We start from the raw sequence: 14,296 nt of genomic DNA, 5'->3' as shown, positions 1-14,296 counted from the left end.
TGTTAGCAAGCTCAGGAGCAAGTTTGAGAACTTTGTGTTGAATCGACGACATGTAGAAACATGGACTTGGTCAATGTCAGTTTTGGGTAATCGACCACGCTTAAGAAATCTTGTGGTGTCACTACCATCTCATTCTGACGTATAAGAGACAGTCAGGTCAAAAGCAATTGAGAGAGCAAGAGCTTAGGCATTTTGGATCTCAACCACGACGCGAGACAGATCGGAGTCTCCCTGCCTTTGGGTCCGGCATTCAATGCCATGGTTGTTTGTCGGACAAGTTTTCACCATGGAGGTCATCAAGACATCCCGACCTGTAAGTCATTGGAGCTTCGAGAACAGCACCTAAATAAAGATCACCTACGAGTAAAAAGGAGGAAAATGGAACATCTTCGAATTAGGGTGAGACTGTTCAAAATTAGTTGCTCTACCATCTATTCCTTAACGCCCTTATTGCTACCAATTCTCAATGAAAATGCATTGGTTATTTTCAAATTATTTTAATACTAAATTCTTATTCATTACCTTGTCTAATTTTGCTCGTGGTTCTAGCCGCCTAAGACTAGTGGTGGAGTTGCCTCCATTTATCATGTCTTTTATTTCATACAAATATGGTATTGTTATCCCGCACCTTTTAGGTGCCTCTCGTTTCTATCCCGACAGTTAAGTTGTGTCATATCATTATCATTAAGATCACCTGCAATGATAGTTCTAGTGTGTGGGTTTCGGAGGTGAAGAAGATCATCAGGTTGGAGAGGATTTTTGATTGCCTGTAAACTGTTATAATGTTGATGCTTGAGTGCTGAGTATGGACTGCTATTCCCAAGGCTTCTATAGATTGTAGCTGTGGTAATTGCAATATCGTATACGGGAGATGGCGTTTAATGAGAGTGGCCAGCCCTCCTTCTGGCGTTGCTCAGTCTAGTCGAATGATGTCAACTTACGGATATTAAATGGTTGATTGGGTTTCAGATTCGTTTTTTTTTTTTTTTTTTTTTTTGTATTAAGGCAACATCTACATCGCACTCTTGAAGAAGGTAAATGAGATACAGGCGTTGAGTAAAGACTCCATTGGCGTTCCAAGACAACAATCTTATGTTGCAGTGAATTTTATGATTAATCTGTGCCATCATCACAGATATCAGCAATGACTTCGATGAGAATTTGGAATTTTCTGAAAATATCTTGTGCTGTTTTTAGTTTTTACAGTCCCTTTTTTGCTTTTTGTATTATTTCTGCAAGATCCAGGCCTTTGAACAACTGTATTATTTCCTTGAGTCCCGTAAGGATATCACTTGAATTGGTGTTTCCATCATCTTGGGACGGCTGCGGTGAGTGTGCTTTTTTAGCATAGGTTGTGTGTTGAGAGGGTTGTGGAAATGAGTTTGGTGCCTTTGCAGCTGAGGTGGTGGTTTCCTTGGAGATTGGTGATGGTGAAGCATTTGTTTTCTTGTTTTGTAGGCGGCGTTCTCTTTCTTTTTGAAAAATCCGATACCCTCGAAAGTTGGCAGGATGATCTCCCTGGCAGTTGCAACAATATGCTGGTTCTTCCTTTGTTGTTTTTAGGGCAGAATTTTGTGAGATGTGTTTCCGGGCATTTTAAGCAACGGGGTGTCACATTGCATGTAGCCTAGCTATGTCCAAGTCGTTGGCATTTATAACGTTGTAAGAACTCCTGAGCTTTGTATTGTTCAACTTGAATTCTGTAATGCAAGAGATATTGTAGATCGTTGATCTGTTTTGTTGCTGGGGTCTTATCCATTAGGATGAGTAAGAGTGGGAATGGAATCCTTCCGTCTGCCTGTTTATTCTTACTTTTCACCAGCTTGACTTCTCGAATAGAGAAACCTTTTTCTTGTAGTTCTGCTTTTATTTCATGTGTTGGGGTGTCAACAGGTAGCTTGCTTATTACTGCTTTAAAGGGTAAATCTTTCTTTGCTATTCCAGTAGAGTATTTATACTTGTTGGTTTCGCAGAAGGCGATAATCTTGTCGTAGTCTGCTTTTCTTGTGCATGTGAACCTGACAAAGTCTTGAGTATGCTGTACTTTGGTGTCTCCCTTGAGCGTGGTGATGTCAAGGGGAGTGACTTAAAGTTGAATGTTTTCTGTACTCATCGGCGCAAATCTGTCATCAACATTGGGGTGGGGTGGGGTGGACGGGTAAGATCGTTCCCATATTATATATATATATATATATATATATATATATATATATATATATAAAAGAGAACGTACAAATCCTTTGTCCGCTCATCACGCTAATACGGCTGAACCAATTTCTTTTATTTTTGGGGGGTTATTAGGATTTGGACCCTAGATGGTTTTTATCATATCACTTTAATTTTCAATTACCAGTGTCTTGAGATAATTGACCATTCAGGTGTCCATTACGTACAAATCCTTTGTTAGTTCATCATAGGTATAAAAATAAACGTATGTATATGCAACCCGCATGACCGTGTCACTCGGCGGGTTAACATAAATGACAGGCGTTATAATGGTTTTTATCATATCACTTGAAAGCGAAAAAGTAAAAATTATCTAAGTAACAAAGTTTATTGCGTTCGGGGGTGACCGCAGCGAAGCGGGGCGGGTTAACATAAATGACAGGCGATATAATGTTAACATTTACTGCAATCTTCTATGGTTTTTATCATATCACTTGAAAGCGAAAAAGTAAAAATTATCTAAGTAACAAAGTTTATTGCGTTCCGGGGTGACCGCAGCGAAGCGGGGTGAACGCTGCTAGTATATATATATAAGCGATGTTCAAAATATTTATGATGTTGAAAACATTGCTGTGGAGGATCAGGGGAGCAGAATTGTCTTCAGTGGCGTATTTAGGGGGCTATCGGGCTCAAGCTCCCCCCGAAATAAGTTTGTTAGTTTTTCGCATTCCACGTACAACAGTAATCCTTCTTACTATTCCTAAGAATGTCATTGACTTTCCATTCTCTTATGCTATTTGTTCAGAAATAATACTGTATTTCTCAAACTTCATTCCAAGTAAGAATTGCGACCGTTTGTTCTTTCTTTCGTCCTTTCTACTTTTCTGTTTCTTTTTCTTGATGTTACTATCTTTCGTTTCGTCTATCATACTTTATCAACCGTTGTCAGTTGTGATTCAAGTCGCCCGTCATCAGCAACACCTAAACTAAGAGGAGTTGATAAGCGAAACTGGTGTTCCACACCAACTTGCGCGGATGTCAACATGACAGGACTTTAGTTATTATAACAAAGGAAAAATTATATCGTTTAGTTATTTTTAAAAGAATGAAATGTTTGAATTATAGAAAATCAAAATGGGTAATAATTAGCCCGGGAAATTAGGTAGGCCAAGAGGATGCTTTCTTTTTCTTGTATGAATAGAATAAAGGGTTAGATTCACTCGTAAATTTTTGTATCATATCATATAGGATTTATCGGTCTGCAATTCTTGCCATTATAACTTCAATTTATGCATGAATTAAAATATATTTAATTCTGAAACTCAGGTGGGCAATTGCCCACTTGCTTCCCTGTATTGGGCATAGCTCCTCGAAACAAAACCCTAAATAAGCCATTGGTTGTCTATGTCTTCAACATTGGGAGGTGGGCAGATTTGAGGCTTATTCTAGGGAAGGGAGATGAAACTCATATTACGGTAGATTTGAGGTGAAGCTGTTGTAGAGTATATTATATATTAGCGATGTAGATGAAGTAGTAGTACATATCAGTATTACAAATCACTGCCCTGAACACATTCTGAAATCTGAATACATGCATATTTATAATTGGTATATTTCTAATTAGTCATCCACGAAGATCCACGTTAAACTGTTTTATAATAATATAAATAATGACTTCCCCAAAACTACGAAGAAAGAATATCAATTATGTATGACGCAACAATATTCTTATTTGAGCAAAATGATGATAGCATTACAGGAATCTTTACAGACATCTGACGCATGTCATATACTCTTTAGTTAACAGATGTAACCTTAAGATTATGGAGAAAAATATTCCAGCAATTGAATTATTTTCTTTGCTTACGAAGCATCCTCTCTCAAAAGAAAAATTGGGACACGTGTAAATACGTAGGAACAAACCATGGTTCGACCACAAATGCATTAAACTAGCAGATAAGAGAAAACAGGCAAAATTGCGTTGGCTACAAAATCCGAATGAAATAACTTCACAAAATTTCGTAGACATCAGGCGGGGAACTTCCGAAACTTTTACAACAAAGAAACAACTTTTACAATTTTTTGAAAGCTAAAATTAAGGAACTTGAAGATAATAGTAAAAGTAAAAACATTCGGGACATGTATAAAGGGATCAACGAATTTAAGAAAGGCTATCAACCTCGTGCTTATATTAAAGAAAACTGACGGAACAGTTCTCACTGATACAGACAGCAATTTAAATAGATGGAAAGATTTATTTGACGATTTGCTTAACACGCAGCCAAAAACTAATGTGCGTGGAGAAAGGGAGATACACACCGAAGAACCGTATATTCTAGAACCCAATCGAATAGAAGTAGAAATCGCTATAAGGAAATTAAAGAAACACAAATCTCCGGGTGTAGACGAAATTCCGGCTGAGTCAATTTTAGCTGTAGGCGAAAAATTGTGGAACAAGCTACACAAACTCATCCTCCTTATCTGGAACAAGGAAGAATTTGCCACAAGAGTGGAAAGAATCAATCATTGTTCCAATCCACAAGAAAGGCGACAAAACTGACTGTAATTATTATCGAGGCATCTCTCCTCTGTGAACATCCTGTAAAACCCTGTCAAACATTCTATTAGCAAGATTGACCCCATACGCAGATGAAATTATTGGGGATTATCAGTGCGGATTTAGACGAAATCGATCAACTATCGACCAAATATTTACCATTCGCCAAATACTCGAAAAGAAGTGGGAATACAATACCCCGGTACATCAACTATTTATTGATTTTAGAAGCGCTTATACGACTCGGTTAGGAGAGAAACATTGTACAACGTTCTTACAGAATTTGGAATACCGAAAAAGCTAATTAGATTAATTAAGGCATGTTTAAATGAATCCCAAAGTAAAGTCCGGGTAGGAAAATTTTTGTCCACGATCTTTCACGTCAAGAATGGCCTGAAACAAGGAGATGCGTTGTCACCATTATTATTCAACTTTGCCCTGGAATACGCTATAAGGAAAATCAAAGATAGCAACCAGGGCCTATAGTTGTACTGTGTGCACCAGGTTATGGCGTACGCTGATGATGTAAATTTAATGGGGATGATAGGAGAACAATAGAAAGAAATCCATAGGTCTTACTAAACGCTTACAGGGACATAGGTTTAGAAGTAAATGCAGAGAAAACTAAATACATGGAAGTGCGTCGGGACCGTAATACAGCAGATTATGAAAGCGTTAAAATATTAAATAATACTTTTGATAAAGTGGATACTTTCAAATATCTAGAGTCAATATTAACAGACGAAAATCATATTCACGAAGAAATTAAATGTCGACTAAAAACAGGGAATTCGTGTTACTATTCGGTTCAAAATATCTTTACGTCGCGAATACTGTCGAGGAATTTGAAGCTTAAAATATATAAAATGATAATCATTCCTGTTGTTCTGTATGGTTCCGAAACATGGTCGCTTACTGTGAGGGAGACTGAAAGTATTTGAGGACAAGATCCTGAGACGAATATTCAGACCCAAGAGGAACAAGAATGGGGAATGGCGGAAACTTCACAACGAGGAACTACATAATTTATACGGATTACCAAACATGTTTGGGTCATCAAGTCTAGGAGGCTCAGGTGGGCAGGTCATGTAGCTAGGATGGAAGAAAGTAAAAACGCTTTCAAAGTCTTGAGTGGAAGACCAATCGGAAAACGATCATTAGGAAGACCAAGGCGCAGATGGGAGGACAATATATTAAGATGGATCTCGCAGAAATAGGAATACAAAGTAGAAACTGGATCCATTTGGCTAAGGATAGAAGTCAGTGGAGAGCTTTTGTGAACGCGGCATTGAACCTCCCTGTTCCATAGGGCATAGAGTTAGTTAGCTTACGAAGCATGAGTAGATGCCTAGGCTGATACTACAAATAGATGAAATGCGCATTTAGTGAAAAGATGGGTTCTACTGACATTGAGCTGCCTATATACTCTTCGTGTGCTAGGCCGTAGGGGGAGAGGAGGAGATAAGATTTCACATCAGGTTACGCCATGCACAGTCGCACACCTTCATTTTCATTAAAAATGCAAAAGCCAAGAGAAACCAACTTCATTTCACTTTCCTTTGTGGCAGTCGGACACAAATCATCACACTTATCTGCAAAAAGCACTTTTCAAATCGGATTATTGGGAAAGCCTCCGGTTCCAATGTTTGGGGGACATGTCTCCCCATTTCCCCGGAATTTGTGCCCGTACCTACAGCTGGGACAACTTTCCAGCATGAGGAGAGGGGCATATCCTCCTCTGTCATTTATTGCAATTTGTGCCCAAGTGGCGGAAGTGAAATTAATACATATTGATGAGACTACTAAACGCACTACAGCACGAAGTTCAGTTTGCAATACTACAGAATACGATTTTTTTTGTGTTAATGGAAAAGCCAAGAGAAATCAATTTCATCTTACATTTCTTTGTGGCAGTCGGACACAAATTATCACACTTATCCCAAAGAGCACTTTTCATGTTAGATTATTGGGGGGACAGTCCCCCCCAGGTCCAAGATTGCGGGATATATCCCCCTTATCCCCTCGGGATTTGCGCCAATATCTGTACTCATATATGTATGTACAGTTCGGTTGAGGTGATTTTGTGTGTGTTGGAGTTTGTTCGTGCGGTTCCGTGCTCATGCGGCCTTCTTGATCTTGTAACGGCGCAGAGCGATTTCTAAAACCAACAACTGAGCGTGGAGTCGCCGTGGTTTGTATTTCCATTCTGGATCCTGGCAATTTTCGTTGGCTTTTGCTAAGATTGGAGGTTGTCATCCTCTTCATACTGCATTTGCTCATCTAAGTATTCAGAATCTTGTGCAGTTGCTTCATCATGTGGTTATGGCTGCTGTGTGATGTCTCTCTTGTTTGTGGAATGGATGGCGATTGTAGTAGGATTCGTCACGATTTGCTGCGGCTGCAGAATTGGGTCCCGAAGAGGACATCACTGACAAGAGACTTGCCGTTGGGGAGTCAATTCTCCTATCATTGTGTACTGTGGTGTCGTCGTGTTTGCGATCTTCACATTTGATGGGGTGCGCTGCATTTTGCTTGCTTGATCAATGAAATTTGTCCCCTGGAGGGAAAATTGCCGGATCTGTGGTTGTTTGATGCAAAATTGCGTTGATTTTTGCTTTATTTTTCAAGTTGCGTGATGCCGAGGTGAACTTTTTCTTTACTTCTTTAATTTTTCCTATCTTTGTGTGTTATTCATAAACAAAAGAACTTCTGGCGCTTAAAACTGATTACGAGGGACGCAGGTTATGCATCGAATACTTCTGAGCTCTTTTTCATGAAGAGATGAAATTGGGGCTCAAGTATAATGCTTTGTTGGCCGCACTCTTTAGGAACAAAATTTGTGAGGTATGAATCTATTAGTGTTTTCACGTTGATTTTAGTATTTAACATTGAATGATACATTTTTTTTAACTGGAAAAATATTCTGACGTCACATCTGTATATTTCTTGTTTTCAAAAGCAAAACTTACAACAGTGTTATGAATTTAGAATATTGTTGCATTTACAATACTGTACCTTATTGTATTTAAAAATTCAACTTCCGGCCTGAATAACGTACTTTTGGTAAAAACTGGAAGCTCTAAATAGCATCATATGATAGAGCATAGCCAAATACATGAAATACATTTCTAAAAGTTTTGTTTATTTTACTCATTCAGATTTCCAGAGGGGTGTACGGGTGGTTTGTAACACCAGGTATATCTATCTATGTATCTATAATTTTTCTTGTATCTTTTTTTTAGGAAGTTGACAACATATCAAGTTTGCAAAACAAACATGAGGCTGAATTCCTGATTAGTTTATGCAGACATCTTGTTCTTCAAGGATATGATCCGTCACAAATCGTTATTTTGACTGCATTTTTAGGACAGGTGTATTTGTTGAAGAAGGTTCGTATTGAAGTATTTTAAGATCAGATATTATATATTATGTGCTACAGAACAGTATTTAAAGCTGTGTTGAATTTGTTAAAATTAAGAATATTTGAAAATAGATGGTATTGGATTTTGAGCTTTATTTTAGAAAGTTATCAACATAAAGAGGTATAATTCAACACGAAGAGACAAGGAGTTCCATGCCGTTGCTGAAAATATTTTAAAAATTGCCATATTCAAATATCTTCCTGTAAATTTGTGAAACAGTATCTTATAATTGGCTTCTTTATTATCTTTCAGATTTAAATTATCGCCAATCTTATTTTGTAAAATGTTCCACCCTGGGTTATTTTGTTGATATAAATTGTATGTTTTCAAGTAAGAATTAACGTTTCCCTAACTAAAGTAGTTGATGCACATTTTCTTTGTGAAACCCCGTTTGTCTATCGGTAATATATCGTATTCTTCACACTCTAATTGTAGATGTCCCTATGTTGTCCCGGAAACAATTTCCCTCATTAGAAATTGCTTCCCTTCTATTGGTTCATACATTTCGTTGATCGAGTAATATCGTCGTAGTGACAATTGACTACTCATACTGCTTTACAAATTAACTTTCTCTTCTCTTTCATACTATTCCACTTCTGTTGAGCGGAATATATCCGCTCAATACAATAGAACCACTTACTTTGCTATTCTTACTCCAGTATTTCTATTAGCTGTTGAAAAGGTTTAGCTGGGATAGTTCTGGATTTACAAAATCTGTCCTCTCCAAAGTCGTTTAAAACTCAAAATGTCATCGTTTTTCTTTAAAACACAACTTAATATCAACACAACTTTTATTAGTGATCGAAACTCAGGTGATGGGAATAATCTACTCTGTCAATCACTTTTGCTTATATTTCAGCAAAATGCAAGAGCAAAAATATGAACATACAATAAATTTTCATAGTGTGTACCGGTTTTTATTATAAATTTTATAGCGTGTTTCGATTTTTTAGTCTGGAAATCAGAGAGTCCTAGTCATACTGTTTCACGGTATCAACAAATTTTGATCGAAAGTATATAAATTGTTTGAATTTATGATTTTTGCATTCATTTAAGCATAATATTAGAAAATGTAAAAGTATTTCACTATTATTAGCGCTGGTTATGAAAAAAATAACCCTTGTACAACAGTATCAGTATATTTCAAATGTATTAAAATTTATGAAAACCCTTAATCAAAGTAGTTATAAATATCGAGATTAAGGTATTTTTACATTCATTTAACCTTAATTTCATAAGTTAGGATATAATTAAGACATACACTAGCCCATAACTTTTATACCTTTGTACACCCATACTTTAAAATGCGCAAAGCAGTGTTTATAGGACGAGCTTCAAATTGTGGTAGAACAAATTTGTACAAATATGTTTTTGATACATCAAGTAAAAACAGCACGAAGTAGTCCTAATTTCTTTATAGTTGAATAAGAATTCACAATTAGTAGAGACAAAATCCAACAGTTCCAAAAGAACAAAGTAAAATGCAATATAAATTTTCAACCAACAACTGCACTACAATATAAGGAAAAGTTTCGTGAGATCCCTTGTACAAAATAAATTCCTGTTGAATTCATTTTGAGTGTCTTCACTTGGTCTGCCTTTTATACAGTACATCTGGAGCGTCCCTTGCAATAGTCTAACAGTAGTCTGCTAACATGTTAGAACTTCCACTTGCCCTCATATTTTTTTTTCCATGGCTGCATTATCTTGATGAAAACGCTCACCATGTTCGTCACTTACTGCTCCACAATCCCAAAAGTCGAGTTGGGAATGAAGAAAGTGGAGTTTCAGAGACATATTGCAACCAAGTTTCTCGTAGCATAACAACTCAGCCACTATTTCTCTGTAATTTGTTGCTCGGTGTCTTCCCAAGAACTGTAAGCAAACACTTTTCAAGCTTTCCCACGCAGCTTTTTCCTCACCTTGTAGAATTTCATCGAACTGATGATCTCTGAATAGCTGTCGAATCTATGATCCTATAAAGTCGCCTTCTTTAACTTTGCTGTCACTTCAGCGAGGGAACTGTTCTCTTAAGTACTTATAGGCCTCACCATCTTGGTTCATGCTATTAACAAAACTTTTCATGAGAAATAATTTAATATGAAGCGGGGGAAGCAGCGTCGCCAAACTCACAGCTCGGAATTATCCCAAAACCTGATCGAAATTATGCTAGATTCGATCAAATTATGCTAGGTCCTCATAATTACTAATTCAAGAGTTTTAAAAGAAAGAAAAAAAACGACGCAGAGCGCAAGAATGCGTGTATAGAACTCAATACTTCACGCACCAAAGCTTTAACTCAACTAAACTCAACAGTAGTTGCCAGCCTCAATGGCGTATATATCGTATAAATGAATGCAAAGTGTTTGTTTACATATTTTGAAAGAAAATTATCTCGCAGCATAAGCGGAGTTGAGAATTGTCTGCTGGGGGGGGGAGACTTTAGCTTGCTCTCGGAACTTTCATTTCAGGAATAAAGATGGCCATGAAGTCAGAAATAAAGATGGTGGAGTTATCAAAAGTTGGGGGAGAATGGCCCCCATAGCTCCGCCCATGCCTCGCAGTTAAAGGATTAGAAAACCCTGGGTGGAGCCACAAAACAAAAAGCCCAAAGCCGTTTATACCTTACTTCGGAAAATAAGACTGCTTGTATGGTTTACCGACTATATGAATCAATGGAAGAGGATACATTTCTGCCGTTCTTTTTCTTCCCACGACCAACTTCTTTCTCATCTCCAGGTTTTACGGCTTTTTGATAAACTTGCTGAAATTATGCTAGATTTGGGCAGGATGCTAAAAGCAAGATGCTAGATGCTAAAGACATCCAAATTATGCTAGATTTAGCATCATTATGCTAGATCTGGCAACGCTGGGGGGAAGCAAAATTCGCTTACGTTCTATAAGTGGTTCATGTTGCATATAATTCACCACTGGCTGAAGAGTTTCTCTTGTACTCCAGTCACTTTTGCCGTAGTGAGATGCACGATCTCTACTGTCCCAGTCACAAATAAAGCAACAATATTTTGTATACGCTAACTGCATACCTAACAACAGCGCTATCACTTTGAGGTCACCACAAATGAGCCACTGAAAATCATAATATTTAATGGCTTGAAGTAAACGTTTCAAATTTTCATAAGATTCTTCCAAATGAACTGCATAACCTACTGGAACTGAAGGAAGTTCATTTCAAATATGTAAAAGCACTGCCTTTAAACTCACCTTTAAGGACGAATCTATGAAGAGCCTCCACTCCGTAGGATCGTAATTTCTTTGAGAACCTTCATGAAACCACATTTCTATACATGCCACAAGTGTGTCTTGCATAGTAAAAATGAGATGAACTTCTTTTGCATATTCTTATACACTGAAACATTTACTTCTATGCTACAGTGTATAGGAATATGACTTCCATTGTTGTAACCTTGACGCTAAAATTTCTGCTTTGGATTTTGGTGAGTGAGTCTATGTGGCTCCCTTGGGGGTTCGCTTACCACAAAGTCAGGGTCGATCGAAGTACTTGGTTCAGGAGCTACATGCGTGATTATAAAATAATGTATTTTTTATTATTTCGATCGTATGAAGGTTCTGCTTTCGGTCCTATGCCGTGTCGATCCTACGCCGTTTCGGTTCTGTGCCGTGTCGATCCTATGCCGTTTCTGTCGTATGCCGTTTCGATCCTACGCCGTGTCGGCCCTACGCAGTGTCGGTCCTGTGCTGGGCGCATTGCAGAAGGAATATTAGGATATACCAAGGTCCGCTTCTTCCTGGAAATTCCATTCTGGACAGAAGGAACAATACAAAAGTAACAATCTTTAATGTGGTTCCTCGGCTCCCTCCAAAACGTAGCCATTGCAAAAGGCATTGAATGTCTCTTCCTATTAATCCAGTTTCGCAGATTGCTTGCACAAGGGTTACAAACAATGTGGTGCCCAAGCCTTATCCTGATCTCCAATTTTACAACCATAATAAAGTTCATAAGCTTTTCTTATTAATGGTGTTATATCTGCTTTTGTGAAGAAAATGTTACGTCTCCACACACGTAGTAGAAATTGTGCGCTCTATTCACACAATGTCGCGGTATTTTCGTCTATTCAAACACTCAAAATGTCATTTCAAGCAACTCAGAATAAGTGTTCAAAAATATGGTTGTAAAACTGTCTTTTTATATGCAGCACTACAACAAAATCACATCAACAATTGTGATAACTGCAATAGCGTTGTTCTTTCGAACAATAGCAGAACACAACTGTGATCAGTGATGCTAACCTAAAATGTTATTAAATCCCAGCTCGAGAGGCAGAAATTCCCATTTTACTATAGAATTTCCCACGCTCTACAAAATTTTCAAAATGTATAAAATAGGAAAAGTGAAGCTAATGTATATCACTCACCTCCTTCAATATACGACTCAATTCAGATCTTCTATGTTAATCAAACAGATTACAAATAAGTAATTAGGAGACAGAATTGAAAATTGTTGACGCAAACAAGTGCCTGGCGCGAGCTGGGATCGAATCAGGGACCCCAAGCACCGGTTGTGAACACTCTACCACTGAGCCGCCGCGCCCCCCTCCTATGAATCTTATTGAAGCCAGTTAATAGTATTCAGGGACTAGAGGTAGATGGTCTCAGTGTTTTATGTGAGAGAGGTAGTTATCCTGATTTCAACAATGAAAATGTAAATTGAACAAAATCACCTAATTCTTATTTACTCTGTGGTGGTGATGACGAATGTGAAAGCGAAAATCGAATATTAGCTCTGGTTTTGTTTTACATTCATGTCTAAAAATAACGTTATAATACTGAATATATTCGCTTTATTTGGTGTAAAAATGTCCCTGATCTGACAACACTGAAAAAACTATACAAATGCTTTGTTTCTTTTTATTCCTTATCACAGTCAGTGATGCCAACACGTGGGAAAAATCCCATTTTGTGGGATTATTTGGACATTAATTTCTCCAAAAGAGATAAAGGGAATTTTCGTAGAAATTGACAGCATATATGGGATTTTTCATACATTTACTTCATCTACGGCAATAAACTTCTTTATGGGCGGGAAGTAAACTAATAAAACTTCAATAAACCTTAAATCAGTCCTAATGGTCAAATTTTGATACTGTAAAATGCATGCTAGTACGAAAGTGATTTACACAGTGACTCAAAAATCTAAAAATAACACCATTGAACTTATTAAAAACTTTGGTATTAAAAAATAATACCAAGAGGGAAACAACCATCTTCCAAAATGTTCCATACGAAATTACTGGAGTAGCTATGCAGCTTTATTTATTTACTTTCGTTGCGTTTACGACCCAAATCAGGGCTGTAGTGGCCAGGCGGGAAAATTTCCCGGTAGGCCCTGAACGGTGATTTTTTTTAGTGGGCCTTCCGCTTCATATCGTAACAAGACAGTGCAGAAATGCTGCATTTGTATAAATTATAAATTACTTCTGATGCTTCAATTATGTATATGCACTAGGGGCACCTATGAGGGGTTCATGACACAGATGTGCCATTGTTATTTTAGGGGGAGATGTGAAGTAATAGAGGGTTTGCAGATGATTGTACAGTTACATGAGAAGAATGGGGGGATTGGGCATTACGCCAGATCAGTCAGTGTTAGGAGATAAAGTACTGACTAAAAAGTTTTAAATCTGCATTTTAAGACTTTTCAGCATATTGGATCCGAGTGACATTCCCGGACTCCTTTTTATTGTCGGAGGGAGGGGGCAGTACATACATGTGAGTGGACCCCCTACAAAGTTCCTTCCTGGTGGGCCCGTAGTAGTAATGGGGTCACCCTACCGCACTCTTAATAATCCAATTTGGGGCCACCATGGACCATAGCGAATGAATCAGGGATGCTTTGGCCCGGGATTGCGTCACCTATTGAAATTTTGCTTATGCTTATTCAGGGGCCATGCACGCTGGTACGAATGAGTCAGAGGTACCTTGGCCCTGCTATGACGTCATTGAATTGGGAGTTTTGGATCAGAGGTGATGATGATTCTTTAAAATTACTAAAAATATGGTCTTGATGATTCATTACGTTAGAAAGAGTACAGGTTTACGAATGCTTTTTTATTTTTCGTTCCCTTTTATGGCATAAAATTTGGAGATTGTTATATCTTGGATGAGATGGACT

The 14,296-nt window shown here is 37.8% G+C and overlaps 1 protein-coding gene across 1 annotated transcript in view; it reads left to right on the top strand.

The window, feature by feature from the left end:
* Window positions 1–258: 258 nt before the first annotated feature.
* LOC145676807 (NFX1-type zinc finger-containing protein 1-like) overlaps window positions 259–14,296 on the top strand; it is a 141,133-nt gene continuing 127,095 nt past the window's right edge. Inside the window, exons 1-2 of the mRNA XM_081747583.1 lie at window positions 259–399; window positions 7,966–8,112. Coding sequence (XP_081603709.1) covers window positions 259–399; window positions 7,966–8,112 — 288 coding nt within the window. The remainder of the gene's footprint in view (window positions 400–7,965; window positions 8,113–14,296) is intronic.

This window comes from Thermobia domestica, unplaced genomic scaffold, assembly GCF_964235325.1.
Source record: "Thermobia domestica unplaced genomic scaffold, izTheDome1.hap1.1 HAP1_SCAFFOLD_372, whole genome shotgun sequence".
Taxonomy (NCBI): Eukaryota; Metazoa; Arthropoda; class Insecta; order Zygentoma; family Lepismatidae; genus Thermobia; species Thermobia domestica.
The sequence above is the reverse complement of the archived record's forward strand: the minus strand, read 5'-3'. Positions and strand labels throughout refer to the sequence as shown.